This window comes from Prinia subflava, chromosome 6 (assembly GCF_021018805.1).
Source record: "Prinia subflava isolate CZ2003 ecotype Zambia chromosome 6, Cam_Psub_1.2, whole genome shotgun sequence".
Classification (NCBI taxonomy): domain Eukaryota; kingdom Metazoa; phylum Chordata; class Aves; order Passeriformes; family Cisticolidae; genus Prinia; species Prinia subflava.
This window is the reverse complement of record NC_086252.1, coordinates 23435119-23456482: the sequence shown is the minus strand read 5'-3', so window position 1 is coordinate 23456482 and position 21364 is coordinate 23435119. Positions and strand designations below refer to the sequence as shown.

The 21364-nt window shown below is 61.6% G+C and overlaps 2 protein-coding genes across 2 annotated transcripts; one reads left to right on the top strand and one right to left on the bottom strand.

The window, feature by feature from the left end:
* Nucleotides 1-669: 669 nt before the first annotated feature.
* On the bottom strand, nt 670-5776 carry DNPEP (aspartyl aminopeptidase). The gene is made up of 15 exons (XM_063400700.1): nt 5714-5776; nt 5495-5582; nt 5330-5418; nt 5144-5257; nt 4698-4823; nt 4435-4565; nt 3985-4069; nt 3485-3592; nt 3176-3253; nt 2760-2843; nt 2341-2501; nt 2163-2202; nt 1691-1792; nt 1166-1333; nt 670-785 (listed from the first exon to the last, which is right to left on the bottom strand). The coding sequence occupies exons 1-15, from the start codon at nt 5717-5719 to the stop codon at nt 735-737; spliced, it is 1431 nt and encodes a 476-aa protein (XP_063256770.1). The 5' UTR covers nt 5720-5776; the 3' UTR covers nt 670-734.
* Nucleotides 5777-12433: 6657 nt separating this feature from the next.
* On the top strand, nt 12434-17823 carry DES (desmin). The gene is made up of 9 exons (XM_063400699.1): nt 12434-13073; nt 14511-14571; nt 14747-14842; nt 14932-15093; nt 15181-15306; nt 16002-16222; nt 16350-16399; nt 16675-16757; nt 16879-17823. The coding sequence occupies exons 1-9, from the start codon at nt 12523-12525 to the stop codon at nt 16918-16920; spliced, it is 1392 nt and encodes a 463-aa protein (XP_063256769.1). The 5' UTR covers nt 12434-12522; the 3' UTR covers nt 16921-17823.
* Nucleotides 17824-21364: the final 3541 nt, after the last annotated feature.

Genomic DNA, 21364 nt, shown 5'->3' with positions numbered 1-21364 from the left:
CGCCGCGCCCCTCCGCGCCGCAGCCAATCACAGACGCGCGCGGCTGCCCTCAACGCCGCGCTCACGCCCCTCGCTGTCCAGCGGGGCCAATCACGCCTCGCTCCCGGGAGAGGCGGCCGAGCGCCGCGCCAATCGCAGCGTCCCCCGGGACGAGCCACGCCCCCTGGGGGTGTGCCACAGCGCCGGCAGCGCCCCCGCCAATCAGCGCCCACCCCTTCCCAGCCCTGCGGCCGCACTGGCTCCCGCGTGGGACACGCCCCTGAGCGCCGCCCAATGAGCGGCAAGAGCGGAGCCGCACCCTCGTACCCCGCCCGGCGGCACCGCCTGCGGGGAGCGGTCAGCCCCCGGCCCGGGCACGGACCCGCTGACCCGGCCCCGGCGAGCAGCTCCAGGTCTGGTGCCGGCAGATCCCTGCGCACACGGCAGGCTCACTCCTGGGGAAAGGGCGGCCCCAGCGTTGCACGATGGAGGGACATCCTCCCACCAGCTCTCCCTGGGCAGGAGCCGAGCCCTGTTCTGCCCCTCAGCTGGGACCTCCAGCACCCCTTGACAAGAGATTGTGGATGGGTGAATAGGTCTCGCACACGGTTCCAGGGAAGAGCACAGGTGGGAGCCATGGGAGTTTCCAGGGGGAGCCACGTACGTCAGCCACAGTCATGGACCACTCGCTGGTGAGACAGAAATGCTTTAATGGCCCCAGGACTAAACTCACTGCTACTCCCTCCCTGCCATGTTCAGTCGACGACCAGGCTGCTGCTGACCATTGGCAGGAGCTCAAAGAAAGCCTGGAAGAAAAGAGGCTGTCAGGGTGGGCCGAGCAAGGCAGCACGGGGTGGGGGCAGGCAGCAGCTCCCTGTCACAGCGTCATAGTAGGCAGCTACTTGCAGAGAGCAGGACCACGTCGCCATAGTAACCCATCACTGACTCAAGGCTAGTACTGGTTGCCATAGGAACTACTTGGGGATGGCAGTCACTGGGGAAGGCTGAGATGAGAGGGGGCACCTCCGGAAGCAGCCAGTACCTGAGCTGCTCCAGAGACTTGGGGAGCTCTGTGGGATAGCTGGGCTCAGCCCCAAAGCAGGGATTGGATGGGGACATGGGGATGTGGGAGACATCAAGAAGCAGGGAGCAGGTTTTTGCAAAGGATGAGAGACACAGGGCTCACCTTGAAGAGGGTGATGCTCTGAAGCACCCCCGAGGTGCAGCACATCTCCCGGATGGAATGCATGGCCAGCTGTGGGCAGCCGATGTCCAGCACGCGCAGCCCCAGGCGGGAGGCCAGGATGGGGCCGATGGTGGTGCCACAGGGTGTGTCATTGCGCACCATGAACTCCTGCATGGGGGCAAGACCTCAGCAGCTCCACATGCTGCCCCATGGCCTCCCACATGGGCCCTCAGCCCTGAAGGGAGGCAGCCTGGGACAGGGAAGCAGCACCAACCCACACCAGGGTTCAAAAAATGCTCCAGAGACAGGACACACTCAGGCCAGGCTCTCGTCCTGTTCACCAGCATACTCCCTGAGGGAGTCCTAGAGCTGGAGCCCCAGAGCAAAACGCAGCACCGAGACCCCAGTGAGGTCAGACATAGTAACAGGGGTGGAGCTTTGGCACAGGCCTCCTCTGATGAACCCGGGGCAGGGCTGCAGCCCAAACTCCTGCTGTTCAAGGAGGGCTCACCCAACCCTGCTCACCTGCAGAGGGACACCCACGCGGGCGGCAATGTCCCGGATTACAGCTTCAGTGACAGCTGTGGAGGCGTAGCGCTGGTTGCTGTTCACTTTGATGACAGGGCCCTGCACAAAGGAAGGCACCGCAGGCCCATCATGGGACCCAGGAATAGGCAGTGGTCCTGGAAACACTCATGCCCAGGCAATGCTGTACCACCTCAACATATCAGTCCATTCTCCCTTCCCGGAGTGAGCCCATGGGGATGGGGACAGTGTTTCCACAGGGACAGCCATGGGAGGGAGCAGGGAGGAGCTCTATGGACATGACTGGGATCCCAAGTGATTAACATCAGACATGTGGCATAGTCAAATCCCATTTTAGGATAAACATTTCCCATTTGAATGCTCCCCGAGTTGTGCCCTGGGGGCAGCTGGGCAATCCACAGGGCTGCAAGACAGACAGACGGCAACCACCAAAGCAGAGGGCTGCCCTCACCTTGTGGAAGGCTGGACGATGATTCTCCTCATGCTTGTCCCTAAAAAAGAGAAGCAAGAGTTTCACACTGTATTTCCCTCCCTGCTGCAACAAGGACTGCCCTGTTTGTACTACCTGGGGAGTGATGGGGATACATCCCACCGGTGGCAGGGCCTCTGGCACGGCTCAAACTACTCACACATAATTGGGGTGCACAGCGTGGGCCATATCAGCACTGATCATGTAGGACTTGGCCACTGCCTCCTCGAAGGCTGTCAGGTTGTGTGGCGATGCCGAGATCCGGCGCAGCACCAGCTCCGTTAGCAAGGACTCTGCGCCCTGTGCACTCTCTGACCCCACCTGCCAAGGATCACCATCAGCACAATCCCACAGCACCACAAGGGCCAGATGAGTGACAGGGCGCTCCCTAAAGCCAGCAAGGCAGCTTCCTACCACACCAGTGCTTCCCATCCCTGCCTGGGCCATGTGGGTGTAAGCAAATCCCTGCTTCCTCCACTGCAGTGTGGGATCTCTCTCCTGCTAGGCATGGCTGGGGAAGAGCGGAGAACATGGAGCCCCTCTGGTGCCAGCCACCTCACAGCTGTGCCCCTCACTCACCTCCTCGTTGTCATAGAGAGCAATCAGACGCACATTGGGCTCCTGGGAGAGGGACGAGGGTGCTGCACATGAGTCAATCAAGGCCTGCAGGGTTAGGGGGGGAATGGACACCAGCCTGAGTGCCACTCCATCCTGGGAATCTCAGGACTGAGCCATTGAAAAATCCCCCAGGAGAGCCCAAAGCATGGAGGAAGGGAGCTGTGGGCATACCCATTACCCAGTGACAGCAGGAGTCATCCCTGGGAGCTGCTGGGAACCCAACACACCCAGCAAAGCGGGCATCCAACCCCAGGTCCACTAACAATTTAGACCCATTCCACAAGAACACAACTCCCTGCAGAGCCTTTGTCCAGCTCAAAGCTGAGCTGGGTTGCATCAGGGCCATGCTGGAACTTCCAGGTTCTTTCCCCTCTCACCTGCAAGGCGCAGTAGCAGCTGTGCAAGTTGTCCAGACGTGGGGAGAAGATGAACTCATCGAAGGCACCACCCAGTGTCTGCAGAGAACCAAGAGGAGTATGGCACAGGCCCTGGGTCACCAAAAAGTACCTGCCACTGGGTTCCCATTCCAGTACCCTTATCTCTGCCCCTGAGCAGCAGCTCCCTCCTGTTCCGTTCAGCTCCCAGCCCTGGCATGCCCCAGGCAGAGGACACGTGCCAGGTAACGTCTGTGCAGTGCCAGCCCGTAGGCTGTGCGCAGACAGACGGAGGCTCCTGCCCTTACTCACCGCTGGCTGTGTATCTGCCAGACATAGTTCCAGCTCCACAATCTGCTCTGGTTTCACCCCCAACTGGGGGCAGATCAGGGAAAGAAGAACAGGGCTGTGTCGCTCTGCCTGGGAAGAAAGCAGACCTGTGGGCAGGGCAGGCAGTGGATGGCAGGAGAAACTTCTGGTTTGCCTTTGCAAAGCTGTCCCTGACCCTGCTTATTTGGCAGTCCTCTCCCCTACTAACATTTCCCATGTTCAAGCTCTCAGCTCACCCAGGACAGCTCTATGCCCCTGTGCTAGCCCCACTCCCTGCCCTGCCTCCTCAGGGAGATGCACCCCTTCCACACTGCAAGCTAGGGTGAGAGATGGCTGAGCAGATGTGCCGTGCATGCAGCTGTGAGGCAGAGTGGAAGGCTACCAGCAGTCCACAGGGAGAAGAGGAACCTGGTGGCAGGTCCCTGAGGACTCAAAGGTGACAAGTGTCAAGTGCCCCTGCTGATCCTTGGAACACAGCTCACCTGGGCTGCAGCACTGCAAGGTGTGGACTCCATAAGCACCTCCTTTTCCAGCTCCTCCTGCACGCAAGTGGCCAGAATGGGAACCCTGTGGGGGTCAGCAACATTAGGTCCCAGAGCTTTGCTCACCTCACCTGCTTGGGTCACACACTGCCAACCCTTCCTGGGATGTTTGCCTTGCTCCTCCAGGGAGTGACTGCTATGCCGAATGGAGCGAGAATGCACATTTTAAGCACAAATCTTCTGTGCCACCTCAGGACACCCCAAGTGTCCTTTCCCAAATCCTATGCTTGTAAGCATCTTCTAGAAGGCCTCCATGGGGCTAAAAGCCACTGCAGATCTCCCCACTGCAATGAGTGCCTGCCAAAGGGAGAGCTAAGGCAAGGCTTTGCTCTAGCTGAGTCCCAGCCCTCCCAAGGGCTGGCCAGGGGTCGGGTCCGAGCCAGGCCTTACAGATGGTGCTCGGTGTTGGGCCCAAAGTTCTCATTGATGCTGCGCTGCAGATGGATGGCCAGGTGAGGAATGCGGAGGATGGGCCGCTCCACACGTACCAGGCGCTGCTCCAGGCGCCCTGTGGCCAGGTCCTGAAACACAAGGAGGACTTCTGGGGCCAGGCCTGCAGAGCTGAGAGGTTGCAGCAGGTCCCACTCTGTGTGGGGGTCACTGACCCAGTGCCAGAGACACACCCGGCCGTGCATGCCCTAAATCAGGCTCACCTTTATGATCACCCTCCCGGCCACGGTGAGGTCCCGGTCAAACCAGGTGTTCCAGATGCCCCCTCCATAGGTCTCCACGCCGACTTGCACTATGCCCACCTGTCCCCGCTTAGAGCGGCGCTTCACCTGGGCAACAGCAGAGGTGTCACTGCTGGCCCCATGAAGTGCTGGGGATTAGGCAGCTGGTGGGAACTGGGCAGCATGCCCAGAGCCTCATCGCTGATGCTGCCAGCACAGGGTGCTGTGAGGGGTTTTGCAGGACAAGGGACACAGAGGAGAAGCGGCAGGCATAGCAATGCAGGGGCTGCTCTAGGTGACAGATTTGGGAGGTGTAGGGAGCCAACAATGATGCTGCAGGGCACAAGGGCAGTCAGGATAGTTTTAGCTTGTGGCATGAACCTGGAGGACCCCAGAGAAGGACTCAGCACCCAGCCAGGTGACCCTACCCTGAGGCAGGGGCTGTCGGTGTGGGCCCCTAGCAGGCTGAACCCATTCCCGGGCTGGAACTGGCCACCGACGGCGAAGGCGATGAGGGTGGAGTAGTTCCTGGTGATGAAGTACTGGAAGCAGAGGGGCAGAGGTGAGGGGTGAGCCGTCCCGTCCACCCGCTGCCCCGTCCCAGCCAGGCCCACCTTCTGCGCCGGCCGCAGGTCCCAGTGCTCCGTCTCCTTCAGCTCCTGGAAGCCGGCCTGCAGCAGCCGGCTGCGGCATTCGGCCACCACTGTGGGGGCAAGAGCCGTCAGGGCCGCCCGCGTGGAAGAGGAAGAAGGCCGGGGAGGGAACCGGGCGGTGCTCACCGTGGTACGGCGACGGACTGCGGTTCACGAACTTCACCAGTTCCAGCGCCGCCGCCTGCGCCGCCGCCTTCGAGCCCTGCGCCGCCGCCTGCGGGCACCGCCGTCACCGCACAGCGCCGGCAAAACCCCGCCCCGGGCCGGGACCCCCGCGGAACCGGGGACCCCCGTCCCGGGCGGCACCGACCCGAGCCCGTCCCGCGCCCGCCACCCGCCCGGTACCTGCATGGCCGCCACCGCCCGCGCCGGCAGCCCTGCGCCGCCTGTTGGCTCGGAGGAATGCGCAGCCTGCACCCCGGACCACGAACTCTGCACCCTGCGATGTGAACACTGCACCCCGCAATCCGCACCCTGCACCCCGCAATCCACACCCCGCAATCCGCACCCTGCAATCCGCGCCCTGCAATCCGCACCCTGCGATGTGAACCCTGCACCCCGCAATCCGCGCCCTGCAATCCGCACCCTGCACCCCGCAATCCGCACCCCGCAATCCGCACCCTGCAATCCGCACCCTGCACCCCGCAATCCGCACCCCGCAATCCGCACCCTGCAATCCGCACCCTGCACCCTGCACCCCGCAATCCGCACCCCGCAATCCGCACCCTGCAATCCGCACCCTGCACCCTGCGATGTGAACACTGCACCCCGCAATCCGCACCCTGCAATCCGCACCCTGCACCCTGCGATGTGAACACTGCACCCCGCAATCCGCACCCCGCAATCCGCACCCTGCACCCTGCACCCCGCAATCCACACCCTGCAATTGGCCATGTGCACCCTGCGCCCCACGACCCCACGATCCACACCCTGCACGTCCCACACTATACCCTCCACCATGGACATGGCACTGTCACCCTGCACCCCACACCGTGCAATCCACACCGTGCACCCCGCACCCTGGTCCAGACCAGGCAAACACAGTGCCTGACAAGGCTAGTGTAGAGCTGAATTAAGGGTGGGCGGAAGAGGGACACAGTCAGGAGAGGCCAGGATGCGAATCAAGGGGCAGGGACAGGCTCTACAACGGTGGTCACCCATCCTGCCCTGATGCTCGGTGTTGGGCCCAGTTCTAGGGCTAACTGGGGGAGTAGGGGCTGCCCCAAAACAGGGCTTGACCTGTCTGCAGTAGGGTGCAGATGCACAGGAAAACACACTTGCTTCCCCAAGGCTAGCTATATTTGAAATGAGTCACACCAAGCTGCAGCCTCCCATCATTGTTGCTCCCCTGCATTGGCACTCACAGAAAACAAGGCACAAAATCCTTGGTGCCATGTTGGAGACAAATGTCCCTGAGTGACAGCAATGCACTGTCACTAGAGAGTTGGCATGGTGGCAGGGCAGCACCCAAGCTGCCTGTCAGCCTCAGGTGGACTCCCAAGGGATTGGGACACCTTGGCCTTGAATGGATTAGGGTGCCTCCTGCACTTGGCTGGGTTCCTTTCATTGGCTGGATGCAGCAGTCAGGTTTTGGGTTTCAATCAGTCCTCATGCATCACTTCCCAGCAGGGTCCTTTCTTCCTAGCAATGGGTGTGTGGCCTTGGAAGATGGACATGGTAGCCTGTGAGTGCTGCATGGGGCTCAGGTGTTGGGTGCCAGCTGGATTCCCAGCTCCTGAGTCACCCATGTGGGGACTCTTTTAGTTGGAGACTCTGTCTGTGTTCTGAGGACTGGAAACTGGTGGTCCTGTTGCCCCTGACCCTGTGGCCTGTCGTGCTGAGAGCTCCTGACAGCTCTGGATTTATGCTCCAAGCCCCCAGCACCTGCCTCTCCCCACCACCAAATGGGAACAAGCACTCCACTGCCTGGCACCCTGCAAACAGACAGCTGGAGGGTCTCCATGTCAACCACAGCACAACACAGGGCCAGGCCCCCCAGGCCAGCCCCCCCCAGCCAGGACCAGGCTGGGGGGCACCCAGCACTCCAGCCCAGAGCTGGGATACATGTCTCAAAGGGACACGTATGCCAGGCAGCCATCCCCACTCTCCTGCCAGCATGACCCCTCTCTGCTGTTGGAACCCAGCTCAGGCCAGGTGCTCTTGAATGCTTCCCATGCATTTAGAGCCCTGGCTCCGCAGCTGGCGGATGCCCAGAGCGGATGGGTACCCAGCGGGTGCTCAGGGCCCATGGCTCCTGGGGCGTATGTGCGCAGGAGTAGGGCGTGCCGGGCTCTGGGGTGTCACAGCAGCAGTGAGTGGCAGGGCCGGGTGTGGCCTTCGTCTAGCCCTGCCACTGTGAGCAAAGGGCAGTGCCTTGGCATGCCACAGCTATTCCCAGCACAGCAGGACTTCCAGAAAAAGCTCCCCATGGCTATATCTGGGTGGGCTCTGACTCACCCCTGGCTGGGTGCCAAGGGCTGCAGAGCACCTGCCGTGGTTGCCCCCTACCCCAATACTGTGCTCCTGGGAAGACAGTGCTTCTGTCCCCATCCTGTGCTGCCCCATGGATCATCCACTGCAGCAGAGAGCCACAGGCAGCTCTTCTAAAACAGCATCAGCTCCTCCTCTGCATGTATGCACCCTGTTGCTGGGCTCATGTGTGTGTCCAGGGTTGCCTGGCAGAGACAGGACCAGTAGGGACAGGGTACTGTGGTCCTTCCTACGTCCCCCGGCAGCCCAGGTGGGGTTCTGGGTGGACTTTGCTGCAAGAAGTGTTCCCTGCTGGCAGTAGGCTCTGGGGATGGGCAGGCAGTACTCAGCCCTCTCTGCTGGAAGGGGTTAATGGAAAGATGGCCCAGGACAAAGACTGTAAACACAGCAGAGATCCAGGAAGTGCCACCCCCTTCTCCCACTGCCTGCCAGGCTGCCTGGACCCCCCCTTGCCAGCCCTGCCAGGATGAGCAAAGGGATGGCATCCATTGAGGAGGTCCCCCGCATCCCAGCCCACGTGTCTGAGCATGGGAAAGTGAAATCACTGCCCAGGAATTGCCGGAGGCTGAGCGAATGGCCACCATGCCTTACGTGAGCCATCAGCGATGCAGCGGGTAGTGCTACCTCATCTCACTGGCATGGGTGATGCTATCGAGGCCTGCAGAATCCTTATGGACCACTCAGCCGCTCAGTCATCCTCACGTCTACATGGACCACAAGGGCAGCTGGCATCTTTAGTATCTCCACGCCACTGGGGCAGGTGAATGTCCCCATGCACCATGAGGGCAGGTGGACACCCTTCAGCTGCCCCTAGGCAGCAGGGATGGAGGAACGTCCCCAATATCCCCACAGAGCACAGGGCCAGCTACAGATGAGTGATGGGGCAGGTGTATGGTTCAAGCATCCATGGACATGGAAGTAGCTGGTCTCCCTCATCATCTACATGACTCAGGGCAACAGCTCACCCCCAGCATGCCCCGAGGACACACAAAGACCAAGGGAGGAGAGCAAACACCTCCCAACATCTATACAGGTTGAATATGGACACCCCTGGCATCCATGCCTGCCATGGGGGCATCCAGGCACCCCCAGCATCCTGTGCCACTCACAGACAGGACAACATCCTCAGCATCCCCATCTCCTGGGGACATGGGGGTGGGGACCAGGAGTAAACAGACAGTCTGTGCACCCCCTGGTCCTGCACTCTGGAGTGGGCAAAGGCATGGGGGCAGCTGGATGAACAGCAGGCATGGGGGGGACTAGATACTTTACCCACCAGCTCCTGGGACCCCATCAGGCCAGGCTGGGCCTTGGTCCAGGCAGGGAGGGAGAGCCACCTCCTATTTAGACAATAGCATGCGCCCTGGATCCGTCAGCACTGGGGAATGGGCCACACAGTCCTTCCCTCTTAGGGTAAAGGCGTCTGGGAGGCTCATGGCTGTAAAAGGAGTGGGATGAAGGAAGACAGCCAGGGGTCAGGAGGGAGGGGGATGGACACCCCCGCTGCTTCGTTCCCATTCCAGTTCCTCAACTCACCCTTGAGCTAAGGCCAGGCATAAGGGGGCAATGGGTCCTGGTGGCAGGGTATAGGGACAAGGAAGGGCCAGCACCCTGATCCACATCCTGTCTAGCTTCAAGCCCCAAGATGCCCACAGCCCAAGGAGGCTGTGCTGGGTTTAAATCCTGGGGGAACAGCAGGGAGGGAGGGCCAGGAAGGAGGGGTGGCTGCAGGATGCAGCTGGCTTTGCTCACAGGGATGTCATGACCAGAGGGAGTTGTTTGACATTCCAGCTCCAAACGCCTTCCCGGCAGCAGTCTCATCCAAGATTTGATGGAAACTGGGACCAGGCCAGTGCGGGGGTTCAGGAGCCACTTCCCAGGCTCTGCTGGTCTGGGTCAGCCTGGCCTGGGGTGGAGCTCTGGGGAGGCTGCATGGGGCTGGACAGGACAGGAGACAGCCCTGCACTTCTGGCCTCTGCAGCCTCCTCACTTTCTGCAGCCTCCTCACTTTCTGCAGCCTCCTCACTTTCTGCAGCCTCTGGGGCTTTAGTTGGCACAGAGTGTTTGGCATCTTGTCTCTGGGATGGGACTCAGGCAGGGTCTCTGGGTCCTGCACTTCATCCCTCCTTCCTGTTATGCTGGGTAGTCCAAGCAGACAGGGATTTCCTAAGAGGCTTGTCCACCCTCTGCATGCTGTGGGGCCCCTGCTTGCCCAGAGCCATACCGGAAGGCTGTCACCACAGCTAAGGAAAGGCCACTCCAAACAGTCTGCCCTACAGCAGGGTCAAGAGGATGCTCCTCGTTAACCCCTCTGAGCTGCTTCCCCTCCAAGCAGCAGTGCCCAAGAGTGCATTTTCCCTCCCTGGAGCACCCTAACCCTGTAGCCCACTGCTCTGTAGGATGAGGATGGGGACAAGGGCTGCCCAGGCCTGAGATAGGATTTGCATCCTGATACACCAGGGCAGGGTACCAGGCACTTCTGGGCACAGCAATACTGAAGAGTCCATCCTCCCCACACTCCCAGCTGGCACAGCAGTGGGGTGGGGTCATGGAAAGGGATGGCTGAACTCTGTTGCTGGTGGTGTGCTGTCCCAGATGCCCCGAATCCCCCTGATGGGGCCCCCACCTGCCCCTCTGCACACCAGCTAAGGGCTGGCTTGCCGGCACAGGCAGGGCACACGTGCAGGGCTCTGAGATGTGCAGGGCATACTTGGAAAGGGGCCAGAAGGAGGAAGGATGCTGTCTGTTTTTCCATCTACTCTTCCCCCACAAGCCCCCCTTTCTTCCATTCTCTCCCTGTGCTGGGATGAAACAGCCTCATCTGGAAATACCTTCCCTTTTAAAGGCAGGCTCCTCCGGGCAGCTTGTACTCTCTGGGAAGACGCTACCTCACTCTGCAACTGGGTGGCTGGGAGAGGCTCCAGGGATGGGGGGCTTGGAGGAGCAGAAGGGATGCAGGGCATTGAGCCCACCTGCATGTCTGCGGGACTCAGAATTTAGCTGGCTCCCCAAGTGACATGGAGCAGGGAGGCAGCAGGGAGGAGTTCCTCCCAGAGCCAGGGCAGTTGAGAATGCTTCCATGAACAAGCCCTAGTCTTTGCCTGATGCTGGTGCCACCATGAGTGAGCCATGGCATTGCTTGGCTTCTGTGTTACAGCCAGGACAGAAGGCTGGGATGTGCAGGGCCAGGCAGGGCTGAGTGCTGTCCTGCTGCTGAGTCACCCTGCACCCAGTGGCACAGCGGTCCCCTCCACCAGGGCCTTCAGGGACAAGGGCACTGGGGCTGAGCCAGCTGACGTCAGCCAAAACAGCCCAGCTTGGACGGAGCTGGGGGTCACCAGGTGTGCTGGGGAGGAGGGGGTGCTGCCCAGCTCATGAGGGGTTCCCCCAGCACAGACTCTCTCCCTCAGGATTTCCTTTTCGGTTGTCATGGGTTTGTGCAAGGCCCTGAGGGTCCCTGACCTGACCCACCACTTTTCCAGGAAACTGTAGTGAGGGTTTTCAGACAGACTTAGAAATTCCCCATTCTGGGAGTTTTGGGGGAGCTGGTCTGGCTTTTCTGACTCTCAGTGTACTTCCTGGCCAAGGGGGAGACCGAGGAGACAGGGCACAGCCTGCTCTGCCTCGGGATAACGTGGGGACCTCATTCTGCTCTTGGGGTGATAGGGATCAGAGGAGGGCTAGGGCTGCTCCAGGCAGGGTCATGGTCCAGCTGTGCTCTCCACACACCTGGAGCAAGAAGGGTTAACAGAGTGCCTCCCCCACTATAAATACCACGTATGTATGTCCCACACCCCACGAGTATGAGCTGGGAAGGCTATTTTGGTTGAGTGCCTGCTGCTTTGGGAATGTGCCGGAGCGAGGACAGGGGCTGACGTCACCTCCACTGGGGCTCGGACCCAGCACCTGCTCGGGGTCACTCAGCAGCACTCCGAAAGCACCCAGACCCTGGCCAGTGCTCAGCCCCCATGTCAGAAAGAGAGCTGGGGTCGTGGGTCAATACAAGTACACTCAGGGCAGGGGTCCCCCCACATCAACCCCTCTCTAGGGCCCTTTCCTGCTCACTGTCTGGATGAGGGGGCTGGAGTCTGGCCCCACGTGTAGACCTGAGCCTGGTGCTCTTGCCAGGGGGTGGGTGAGGGCCTCATCAGGGGCCATTTGGGGTGCTCAAGACCAATTTGGGGACCACAGCTACCTGGCATGAGGTTTGGCTCAAGGGGGTCAAGTGACGTTGTGAAGGTTCCCTTCTTTCCCTTCATGGTGTTAGCCTAGGCTGCCTATCTGTCTGTCCGGGCTCTCTGTGGGTGGCACCATATCCTGATAGGGGGTTCACCAGCAGTCTGCCCCACTTGCTCCCCTCTCACCCCCAGGGACGGGCAGAGCAGTGGGGGCCGGTGTCAAGGCCTCAGCAGGGAACTCTGGGGTGCCCAGGGGTTCTTGTCTGCCAGGGGGTGTGAGCAGGTGAGGGGCAGTGGGCGGGGGCTGCCGGCCATCTCCCCCGCGGCAGCATCCCCCCGCTGCCCGGCAGCAGGAGGGGCGGGTGATGTCAGCAGGATACAAATAGCGGCGCTCGGTCCTTTCCCGACGCCTCTCCGAGCTGTGCCGGCCGCTCGCCAGCCCTCTGCCTGCTCCCTGCTCCGGCCTCGCCTCCCCACGCCGCCACCATGAGCCAGTCCTACTCCTCCAGCCAGCGGGTCTCTTCCTACCGCCGCACTTTCGGCGGCTCCCCGGTCTTCTCCCGTGCCTCCTTCGGGGGCAAGGGCAGCAGCGGCAGCTCCGTCACCTCCCGCGTCTACCAGGTGTCCCGCACCTCGGCCGTGCCCAGCCTGTCCACCTTCCGCACCACCCGTGTGACGCCCCTGCGCTCCTACCAAAGTGCCTACCAGGGTGCCGGCGAGCTGCTGGACTTCAGCCTGGCTGATGCCATGAACCAGGAGTTCCTGCAGACCCGCACCAACGAGAAGGTGGAGCTGCAGGAACTCAACGACCGTTTCGCCAACTACATCGAGAAGGTGCGCTTCTTGGAGCAGCAGAATGCCCTCATGGTGGCTGAGGTGAACCGCCTGCGGGGCAAGGAGCCCACCCGCGTGGCTGAGATGTACGAGGAGGAGCTGCGGGAGCTCCGGCGCCAGGTGGACCTGCTCACCAACCAGCGGGCTCGTGTGGAGGTTGAGCGTGACAACCTGCTCGATGACCTGCAGAAGCTCAAGCAGAAGTGAGTAGGGGGGCCTGGAGAGTCCCTGTGGGCATCCATCCATGCATCTCTATCCCTAGGGGTGGGTGGGGGCAGAGCTCGCCCTGGCAGTCCCTGCTTACTGCCATCCTTGTGCCTCATGCTCAGAGCCCATCATGACCCCAGTACTCTGTCCCCCTTGACCACTTCCCAGCTGCCCAGGCAGCACCCAGAGGGTAGAATGTCTGCCATAGCAGGGATGTCCCCTATGCCCTCCCTGGCAGTGAGGCTGAGGCCAGGCTGTAACACCACGGGACACCCAGAGCTGGGAGATCAAAGTGCACTTCACCCCGGGGTCCCTATCTCTGCTCACACCAGGGAGGGCTGCTGGGCCCGTGGGTGAGCTGAGCTCTGTGGGATAGATGGACAGACAGATGCAGTCAGGCAGGCAGAGGGGATGGATAACCCCGGGAGAGTGCTCCATCAGCTCCAGATGTGAAGGAGGGAGGGGAGAAAGTGGCTGCACTTCCACAGGCCAGGGATGCTCCAGTCCTGCTGTGAGTGTCCATGGTGCCCTGTGAGCAGTGGGAGACCCCAGAGATGCTGCGGACCTGGCTGGTGCTGGGAAAGAGAGCGGGGATTATCCACAAGGGTGGCCAGGCTGAGGGAACTCCCAGGGAGTGTGGGGAACCTGGAATCAGTAGGGGCAGATATTCAAGGGGAGCTGTATATTCTGATGATGGTCTGCACCTTCCCTCCTGGACCCTGTGCCCTGGAGACACCATTCCCTTGGGGTGACACAGTCTGCTGCCTTCTTTTGTAACCCCAGCCACCACCACAGACAGCCAGAGCTGGAGTCCTCCCTGATGCTGGGGAGCTGGGGGTGGTGGCATGAAGGAACTCTCAGTGACAGGGGAGGAGCAGGGCCCAGAACAAACGTGTGTTGGGTTTCTGCCACCCCATGTGCCAGCACCACCTGGGCGCTTCCATCTCCTCCCCGCTGCCTTTCCACTGGCATGCAGCCTGCGATACTGTCCCCTTCCTTGACACAAGCCTGGACCTCCAGCCCCAACCTGAGCCTCCCCTACAGCAGCCCCACTTCACATCCCATCCCACAGCGTCGCTGAAACCTTTCTGTGCTCCTGCTTTCCCTGGAATAGCTCAGCTGGTAGCCATCTCTTGGACCCCCTGCACCCTGTCCCCCCAGCTGCTGGTCACTCTCCCCTATAAGGGCTGGGGCAGTGCGCGTGGCACTGAGCTGACCTCATGTCTTTGTGATCTCTCCAGTGTTGACTATAATAGGGAATGGGAGGAAGAGCCCCTGGCCCCTGGCCAGTCCTCTGCTGCCTGCCGGGAACACAGGACAATCTCTTTTCTCCCTACTGGCCCATGCTGGGCTTAAGGACAGCTCAGGGGGACATCACCATGGAGGGACGGAGCTTCCTCCAGACCCCCCTAGCCTCCCTTCTCTGCCTACAGGCTGCAAGAGGAGATCCAGCTGAAGGAAGAGGCTGAGAACAACCTCGCTGCATTCAGAGCTGTGAGTACCTATTCCCTTAGTGTGGCCTGGGAACCCTACCCTCCTTTCCACCCCCTTCTCCCCCCAGCAGCCTGGCCCCAGAACTGGGGCATGGTCCCAGACACAGCTTTACACCTTCCAGCCCTTGTGCTCTCCCTGCAACCTCTCACTATCCCTCATTCTGTGTCCCTCCCAGGATGTGGATGCAGCCACACTAGCACGCATTGACCTGGAAAGACGTATAGAGTCCCTGCAGGAGGAGATTGCCTTCCTCAAGAAGGTGCATGAAGAGGTAGGTTAGAAGTGGCACCCTTTTCCAATGGCAATCACGGGGCAGGGAAAATGGAGTGGGTGCCCTGAGATGTCACTTTGTCCATGCAGGAAATCCGGGAGCTGCAGGCACAGCTGCAGGAGCAGCACATCCAGGTGGAGATGGACATCTCCAAGCCTGATTTGACAGCTGCGCTGCGAGACATCCGTGCTCAGTACGAGAGCATTGCCGCCAAGAACATCGCCGAGGCTGAGGAGTGGTACAAGTCCAAGGTGTGGGGGGCAGCGGGCTCTGGGCTGGCCCCGGCGCAGCGGGTTCCATCTCGGTGGCCATGCCTGCTGACCGTGGTCTCTCCCCAGGTGTCCGACCTGACGCAGGCGGCCAACAAGAACAACGATGCGCTAAGGCAGGCCAAACAGGAGATGCTGGAGTACCGGCACCAGATCCAGTCCTACACCTGCGAGATCGATGCCCTCAAGGGCACGGTGAGCTAAGGGCAGCATTGGGAAGATCTCCAGCTTCCCTGCAGGGACCTGCTGCTCCAAGACTGCTGCTCAGGGACCTCTGGGACATCTCTGGGGTGGGGGGCTCTTCCCAGATCTCTGAGTTGCTGCCACAGGGGTCCTTGTACCCCACATTTGGGTTGCACCTCCCCCAGCAGTGGCCTGGGCTCCTGCAAAGTGTTTTGGCAGAGTCCTGGAATTGAAGTGCAGATTGTAAAATGTGACCCAGCCTGGGAGGCTCCAGGCAGGCGGGCACAGGGCTTGGGGTGTCTGGTTGCAGGCTGCCAAGGTGGTTGCAAACAAACAGGGCACAACAGTCCCATTCTGGCACAGTCATTGTCAGGGAGCCAGCTAGCAGCCACCAGTGCCACCCCCAGGCAGCCATCCAGTGCTTCCACAGCTCTCTGTGCCCTCTTGCTGGGGAAGGATGGCTTTGCTGGGGGACCTGGGCAGCAGAGTGCTGAGGTTTCCCAGTACGTGCCCAGCTTACCCAGATGAGACCCTGCTGCCTAGCCCTGGGCAGGGTTACAGTCACTCACTGTGGTCCCATATCAGCTGAACCCAGCCCAGAGCTGTCCACAGCCCTCCCCAGGGTGCCCTGGCATCCCCAGTTCCCACCCCAGGTGACCCCTGGCTCCTCTGGGTTCCTCCCTCACTGGGCACCCCGGTCTCTCCAGAATGACTCGCTGATGCGCCAGATGCGGGAGATGGAGGAGCGCTTTGCAGGGGAGGCCGGCGGGTACCAGGACACCATTGCCCGCCTGGAGGAGGAGATCCGGCACCTGAAGGACGAGATGGCCCGGCACCTGCGTGAGTACCAGGACCTGCTCAATGTCAAGATGGCCCTGGATGTGGAGATCGCCACGTACCGCAAGCTGCTGGAGGGCGAGGAAAGCCGGTGAGTGGAAGGGGGGCAGGACAAGCTGGGAGGACCAGCAGGGTCAGCAGTTTTTTGGGGGTTCAGCTTTGTGAGAACACACCTGAGGGCTGGCTGGCGCTAAGCTTTCCTCTCTGTGTTCCCACAGGATCAGCATCCCCATGCACCAGACCTTTGCCTCTGCACTCAATTTCCGAGGTGAGCCTCACTCCATGAAGAGGGGGACGTGGAATGACTCCCCTGTGTTCCCCACTTTTGGGACAACTGTCCCTCCTGAGGGGTTACAGGCTGGCAGGTTGGGGACACACAGGTGCCACACAGAGCCCCTGGTACGGGAGCACTTGTTTGGATGCTGCTATGAGCCGAGGGGGGTTTAAACCAAGGCTGCTGAAGCTCTTCAGTGACCCCAGGCCCACTGCTGTGTCCCCATACCACATGTCCCTGTGGTCCCATCCCCTGTGTTGTCCCTGCAGAGACCAGCCCAGAGCAGCGGGGCTCCGAGGTGCACACCAAAAAGACCGTGATGATCAAAACCATCGAGACCCGTGATGGGGAGGTGAGCACAGGGTGGCACCAGAGGGTGGTTGGGAGGCAGGGGACCGAGGACGGTGCCTGTTCCCACACTCGGGGCTCTGGTGTGGCACGGCATGACGTCTCACAGTGCCTCTCTCCCGCAGGTGGTGAGTGAGGCGACTCAGCAGCAGCATGAAGTGCTGTAGAGGAGGCTGCTCCAGCAGCCCACTGGCACCTTCTGTCCCTGCCTCCGTCCCTCCGCCATGCCCCCCTCCTGCCCCCCACCTCGCCTCTCGGCGCTCCCCCGGCACTGCCTGAGGAGTCTCCCCCATGCAGCTGCCTCTGGGCCCTCCACACCCCTGGGCTCTCTCCTCCGGCTTCAAAAGGCTCGCTCTGCTTTTGCAGCTTCGCAGCGGCAACGCCAGCATCAGGATCAGGCCAGGGCCGGGGGGCGGCAGGAGGGAGGGACGGGACAGGTGGGAGGGGCTGGGGGGAGCAGGTGGTGGCCTGGGCCAGCTCCATGGAGAGCTGGACGGTCCCAGCAGCAGGTTCTGGATCCCCCCACAGGCCCCTTCCCATGCTGGGCATAGGCTTGGGGTTCATCCCACACGAGTGGGGACCCATCCCTCTCCACCAGCACCGCCGGCCCCCCTGGAGCTGGCACTTCTCCAGGTGGATGGCGGCGATGCTGGGGATGGGGAGAAGCTAGGCATGGTCTGGGCTGAGCCCCCTGTTCTCTGCCCAGCTCAGAGCGAGGGGGCCCCCAGCCTGCGCATCCCCCCCAGCTCGGGGGGCTCGGGCCCTTTGCTGCCCCCGGCCCAAGAGGCAGTCCCGTGGGCAGAGGAGGGCAGTGCCCGCCCCTCCCCATGGCGGGAACCCCCAGCAGCAGGAGGCTGCAGGGGCCAGGCTCGTGAGCCGAGAGGGTACCCGTAGGTGGACACAGGAGAGAGGAGGAGTGAGTGAATGGGAGAGAGGGGGGAGAGAACGAGAGGAGCCGGAGAGAGGCCCGGGGGGCCAGGGCAGACATCCCCAACCCTCGCCCCAATGCACCCCCACCCCACCACGTGTATGAGACTCTTCAGGCGGCTGAAATAAACAGCGGAGCATTACCCTGTCGTCTCAGTGCCTCTCTGGGACAGAGAGGGGATGGGGTGGGGGGGAGGCAGCACCTGGGGGAGGCATCACAAGGGCCAGCTGGATGAGCCAGCACCTGTTTGGGCTGTCCCCTCCCTAGGCTGCTGGGCCCCCCAAAAGGTGTGTATCTCCCACACTGAAGATTCTTGAGCATTTTGGTGCCTGAGGTGGTGGATTTCCCAGTTGCACTGGATGGGAAAGTCCTGCTGGGACAGGGAACAGTGACAGCTAAGGCCTGAGCAGGTTCAGAGGGGCTCTGGGTGATGGTCCTGTATCTCCCATACACCAGGATCACATACCATGTCCTGGTGGCTCTCAGCTCCAAAGCCACCTCCTTTTTACCCCCACTTGGGACCTACCCAAATCCACATCTGCCTAGGATTTTTCCAAGCCCCTCCAAGTGTCATCAACCTGAAAGCAAAGCCATCCTCATCCCTAAGCGACCTCCTCCCCTGCATCCTGTGAGCATCACCCTATGCTTGCATCTCAGGCTCAACTCTGGCCTCAAACTGCCAATACTATATGCTCTCCTCCTTCCAACACACATGCCCCTCTCCCTGTGGCCAGGTCGTGGACATCTTGGCTTCAGCTCCTTCATCCCAGAAATGGGGAATGCTGCAGTGGAACCCAGAGCTGAGCATCCAGGATTGCTCAGGATTGCTCAGGATTGCTCTGCCTTGGGAGGTGTTGGAGGGTCCACAAAACTCTGCGAGGCAGTACATGCCAGGGAGGGCAGTGGGCTTGGCAGGGGATGATGTTTTAGGGACAAGGCATGTGCTACTGTCAGCAGTGGGGAGTGGGCTGGGGGTGTCCCTGATGGAGAGGCCGGCGTGGCAAACCCCAGGTGGGAAGTGTTGGATCTCAAGGGATATCTCCAGCAGGTGGCCCTGTGACATCGAGGACAGTCCCCCGGTTGCCTTAGGTTGGGATGACAGCTCCCTCCCTGCCGGCCCAAGCTGGCTGTGCCAGAGTTCAGCTCCTGGGGGCAGGCTGGGGACAAAGCATTCCTTTGCCTGCAGGGCATGGAAGAGGCCCCCAGGCCTCTTCTGGAGGTGGCTCAGCCCCTCTGCAGCCAGGCTGTGGGCCTAGCAAGGCATCCCACTCCATGGTGCCCCAGCCAGCCAAGTTGGGAAATCCCGGGATTTTCTCCTTGCGAGTGATGCTCCACTGATGCTGGCACCCTTCGGCTGGTGGCAATGGGCTGTGCCAAAGCCGTCAGGGCTGGCCTGCAGCTGGGCAGCACCGTGTCGTGTCGCTGGCGTCCTGCTCATGCAGATTTACAGCCCCTGGCGAGGGTGGCTGGGGCCAGGTGCCGAGGCATTGCCGTGGCTCCAGGAGATGGGGAAGCCCTGCCTTGCCCAGGGATGGCCAGGCAGCATCTGGCACAGACAGTCCCTGACTGCTCGCTGCCTGGAGCCTGGCGTGTGGTAGCTCCCACAGAGTGCCCCAAAGCCGAACAGCTCCAGCAGGGCTGGCCAGGAGCCACACTGCCCAGGATAGAGGCAGGGCCCAGTGAGAGAAATGCAGTCTTGGTGTGCTTGCAGCCTTCTGGGCAGGGAGGATTTGTGGTGATCAGGGATGCTGGGATCCCCACCTCTGCTGTCTGCTGGGAACGGAGCTAAGGGGCCCTGGAGGGCTGGCTCCTGCCCGGGGCCTTGCGTTGCAGGAAGCATGACCGTGTCCTTTCCCTCCACATGCCGTCAGGGTCTCTCTCTGCCCTGATCCAATGACACTGCCAGGGAAGGGGAAGCGGGGGGAGGAAGGCTGGGTCCCCCCCGAGCCTCTCAGCTAATATGGAAAGGTGCTGGCCCTTTTCTATCTTTGCAAGAGGAGCTGGGCTGCAGGGACGGGGCAGCAGGCGCAGAGAGGGGGAGCCCAGCCAAGGAATGTGACATATCAGAGGCAGCTGCCACTTCAGGAGAGGGGGCAGAGGGACCGCAGCTCGCCGGGGGCTGCGCGGGACGGGACGGGACGGGTGAGGGGGGGGACGCCACGGCCCCAGCACGGGCACGGCTCAGCGAGCGGGCAGCACCCGCAGGACTCGCACCCAGGCCGGCGAGGAGCAGGTGCCGAGGCGCTGGGTGGGCTTGGGGTTGCAGCAGAGCACGGGGTGTGAGTGCCACACTGCACCGGGGGCTTGGTGAGCGGCGGCTGGGTGAGCAGGAACCCGAGTCCCAGCCTAAATATAGTCCCTTGCTTGCCCACAGTGCTGCGACCTTTGGGGCTGCAGCCTGTGGGGGGAGGCACCGAACCGGACGGCATTTGGACTGGGGGGTCGCCACTGCCCCAGCGCCCCAGTCAGGCACCCAGCACTCCCAGACTGCAGGCAGGGGGAGAAGAAGGGCACAACGGGCTGGTTTGGGGTGACAGGGGTCACGGGTGGTGGTGGGGGAGCTGCAGGCTATGCACCGAGCACAGGGACGCAGTGGCACGAGTAGGGCTGGTGGGGAGCCTCGGGCAGCCCCGCCGAGCCCTGGCATCCCCCCGAAGCGCGCCAAGGTCACAGCAGAGCCGGGGCCGCCCCAGGAGGGCTCAGCTCGCCCGGCAGCACCGCATTTTGTGAGGAAACTGAAGAATGCAGCAATCGGCACCGGCTGCGACATCCGGCTGCGAGTGGTGGTGGTGGGCAACCCCCGGCCCAGCCTCCGCTGGTACCGAAACGAGGAGCAGCTGGCCCAGGGTGGGGAGGAGTATGGCACCCTCTGGATCCGGGACAGCAAGAAGGAGGATGCCGGTGTGTACACGTGCATCGCTGAGAATGAGCAGGGAGAGGCCATGACCAGTGCAGTGTTGGCCATCATTGACATGGAAGGTAAGGGTGATGTGGCCATCAGCACGGCCGTGCTGGCGCAGACCTTGGCACAGGTTTGCCGAGGGTGGCAGCAGTGCTTTGCAGTTTCTTGCTGCAGTGCGTGCCCTGGGGCCGGACAGGGCTGCTGAGCTTTGCTGTACCTACCCTGCTGCAGGCTGGGGTGCCCGGTGCCGGCAGCTCTGGGATGGCTCTCCAGCCTGGAGCGAGCATGTGGCTGCAGAACCCACTGCCAGGCCAGGCTGGGTGCCAGGACTGGGCACAGAGGTGTTGGGAGTATGTGATGCCAAGCCTGCTCGGGGCAGGAGGAGAGAGAGAGAAGAGAGAGAAGAGAGAAAGAAAGAGAGAGATGAGGGTTGGGCACATGGTACTGGGGGTACCACCCACCACAGCCACCAACACGGTCCTCAGAACCCCCCACCAGCTGCCCACGGGCAGAACTCCTGTAGGATTACCGTAATAGCTTTACCAGGCATTGGAAATGCACTGGGTGAACTAGAACGCCAATGGGGCTAGGAGGAGGAGCCTAAGATGTGAGAGGTGGGGCTGGCAAGTAGGTGGAGCCTGTGCCCTGCGGTGCTTGAGACCTGGTGGTTAATTAACCAAGGCAAATTAACAAGCCCTATGGCAGCCCTTCTGCTCATCACCATCACCCCTGGGTGTAGCAATCAGAGAGAGAGTGCATGGAGACTGCTGCCCTTGCATGG

Coding starts and splice junctions, on each gene's coding strand:
- DES (XM_063400699.1), top strand. CDS start 12,523: ATGAGCCAGTCCTACTCCTCCAGCCAGCGGGTCTCTTCCTACCGCCGC. Junction 16,400..16,674: donor CTCTGCACTCAATTTCCGAG/GTGAGCCTCACT, acceptor TTGTCCCTGCAG/AGACCAGCCCAGAGCAGCGG. Junction 16,758..16,878: donor TCGAGACCCGTGATGGGGAG/GTGAGCACAGGG, acceptor TCTCTCCCGCAG/GTGGTGAGTGAGGCGACTCA.
- DNPEP (XM_063400700.1), bottom strand. Junction 5,419..5,494: donor CAGTCCGTCGCCGTACCACG/GTGAGCACCGCC, acceptor TTGCCCCCACAG/TGGTGGCCGAATGCCGCAGC. Junction 3,254..3,484: donor TGGCAGATACACAGCCAGCG/GTGAGTAAGGGC, acceptor GGTTCTCTGCAG/ACACTGGGTGGTGCCTTCGA.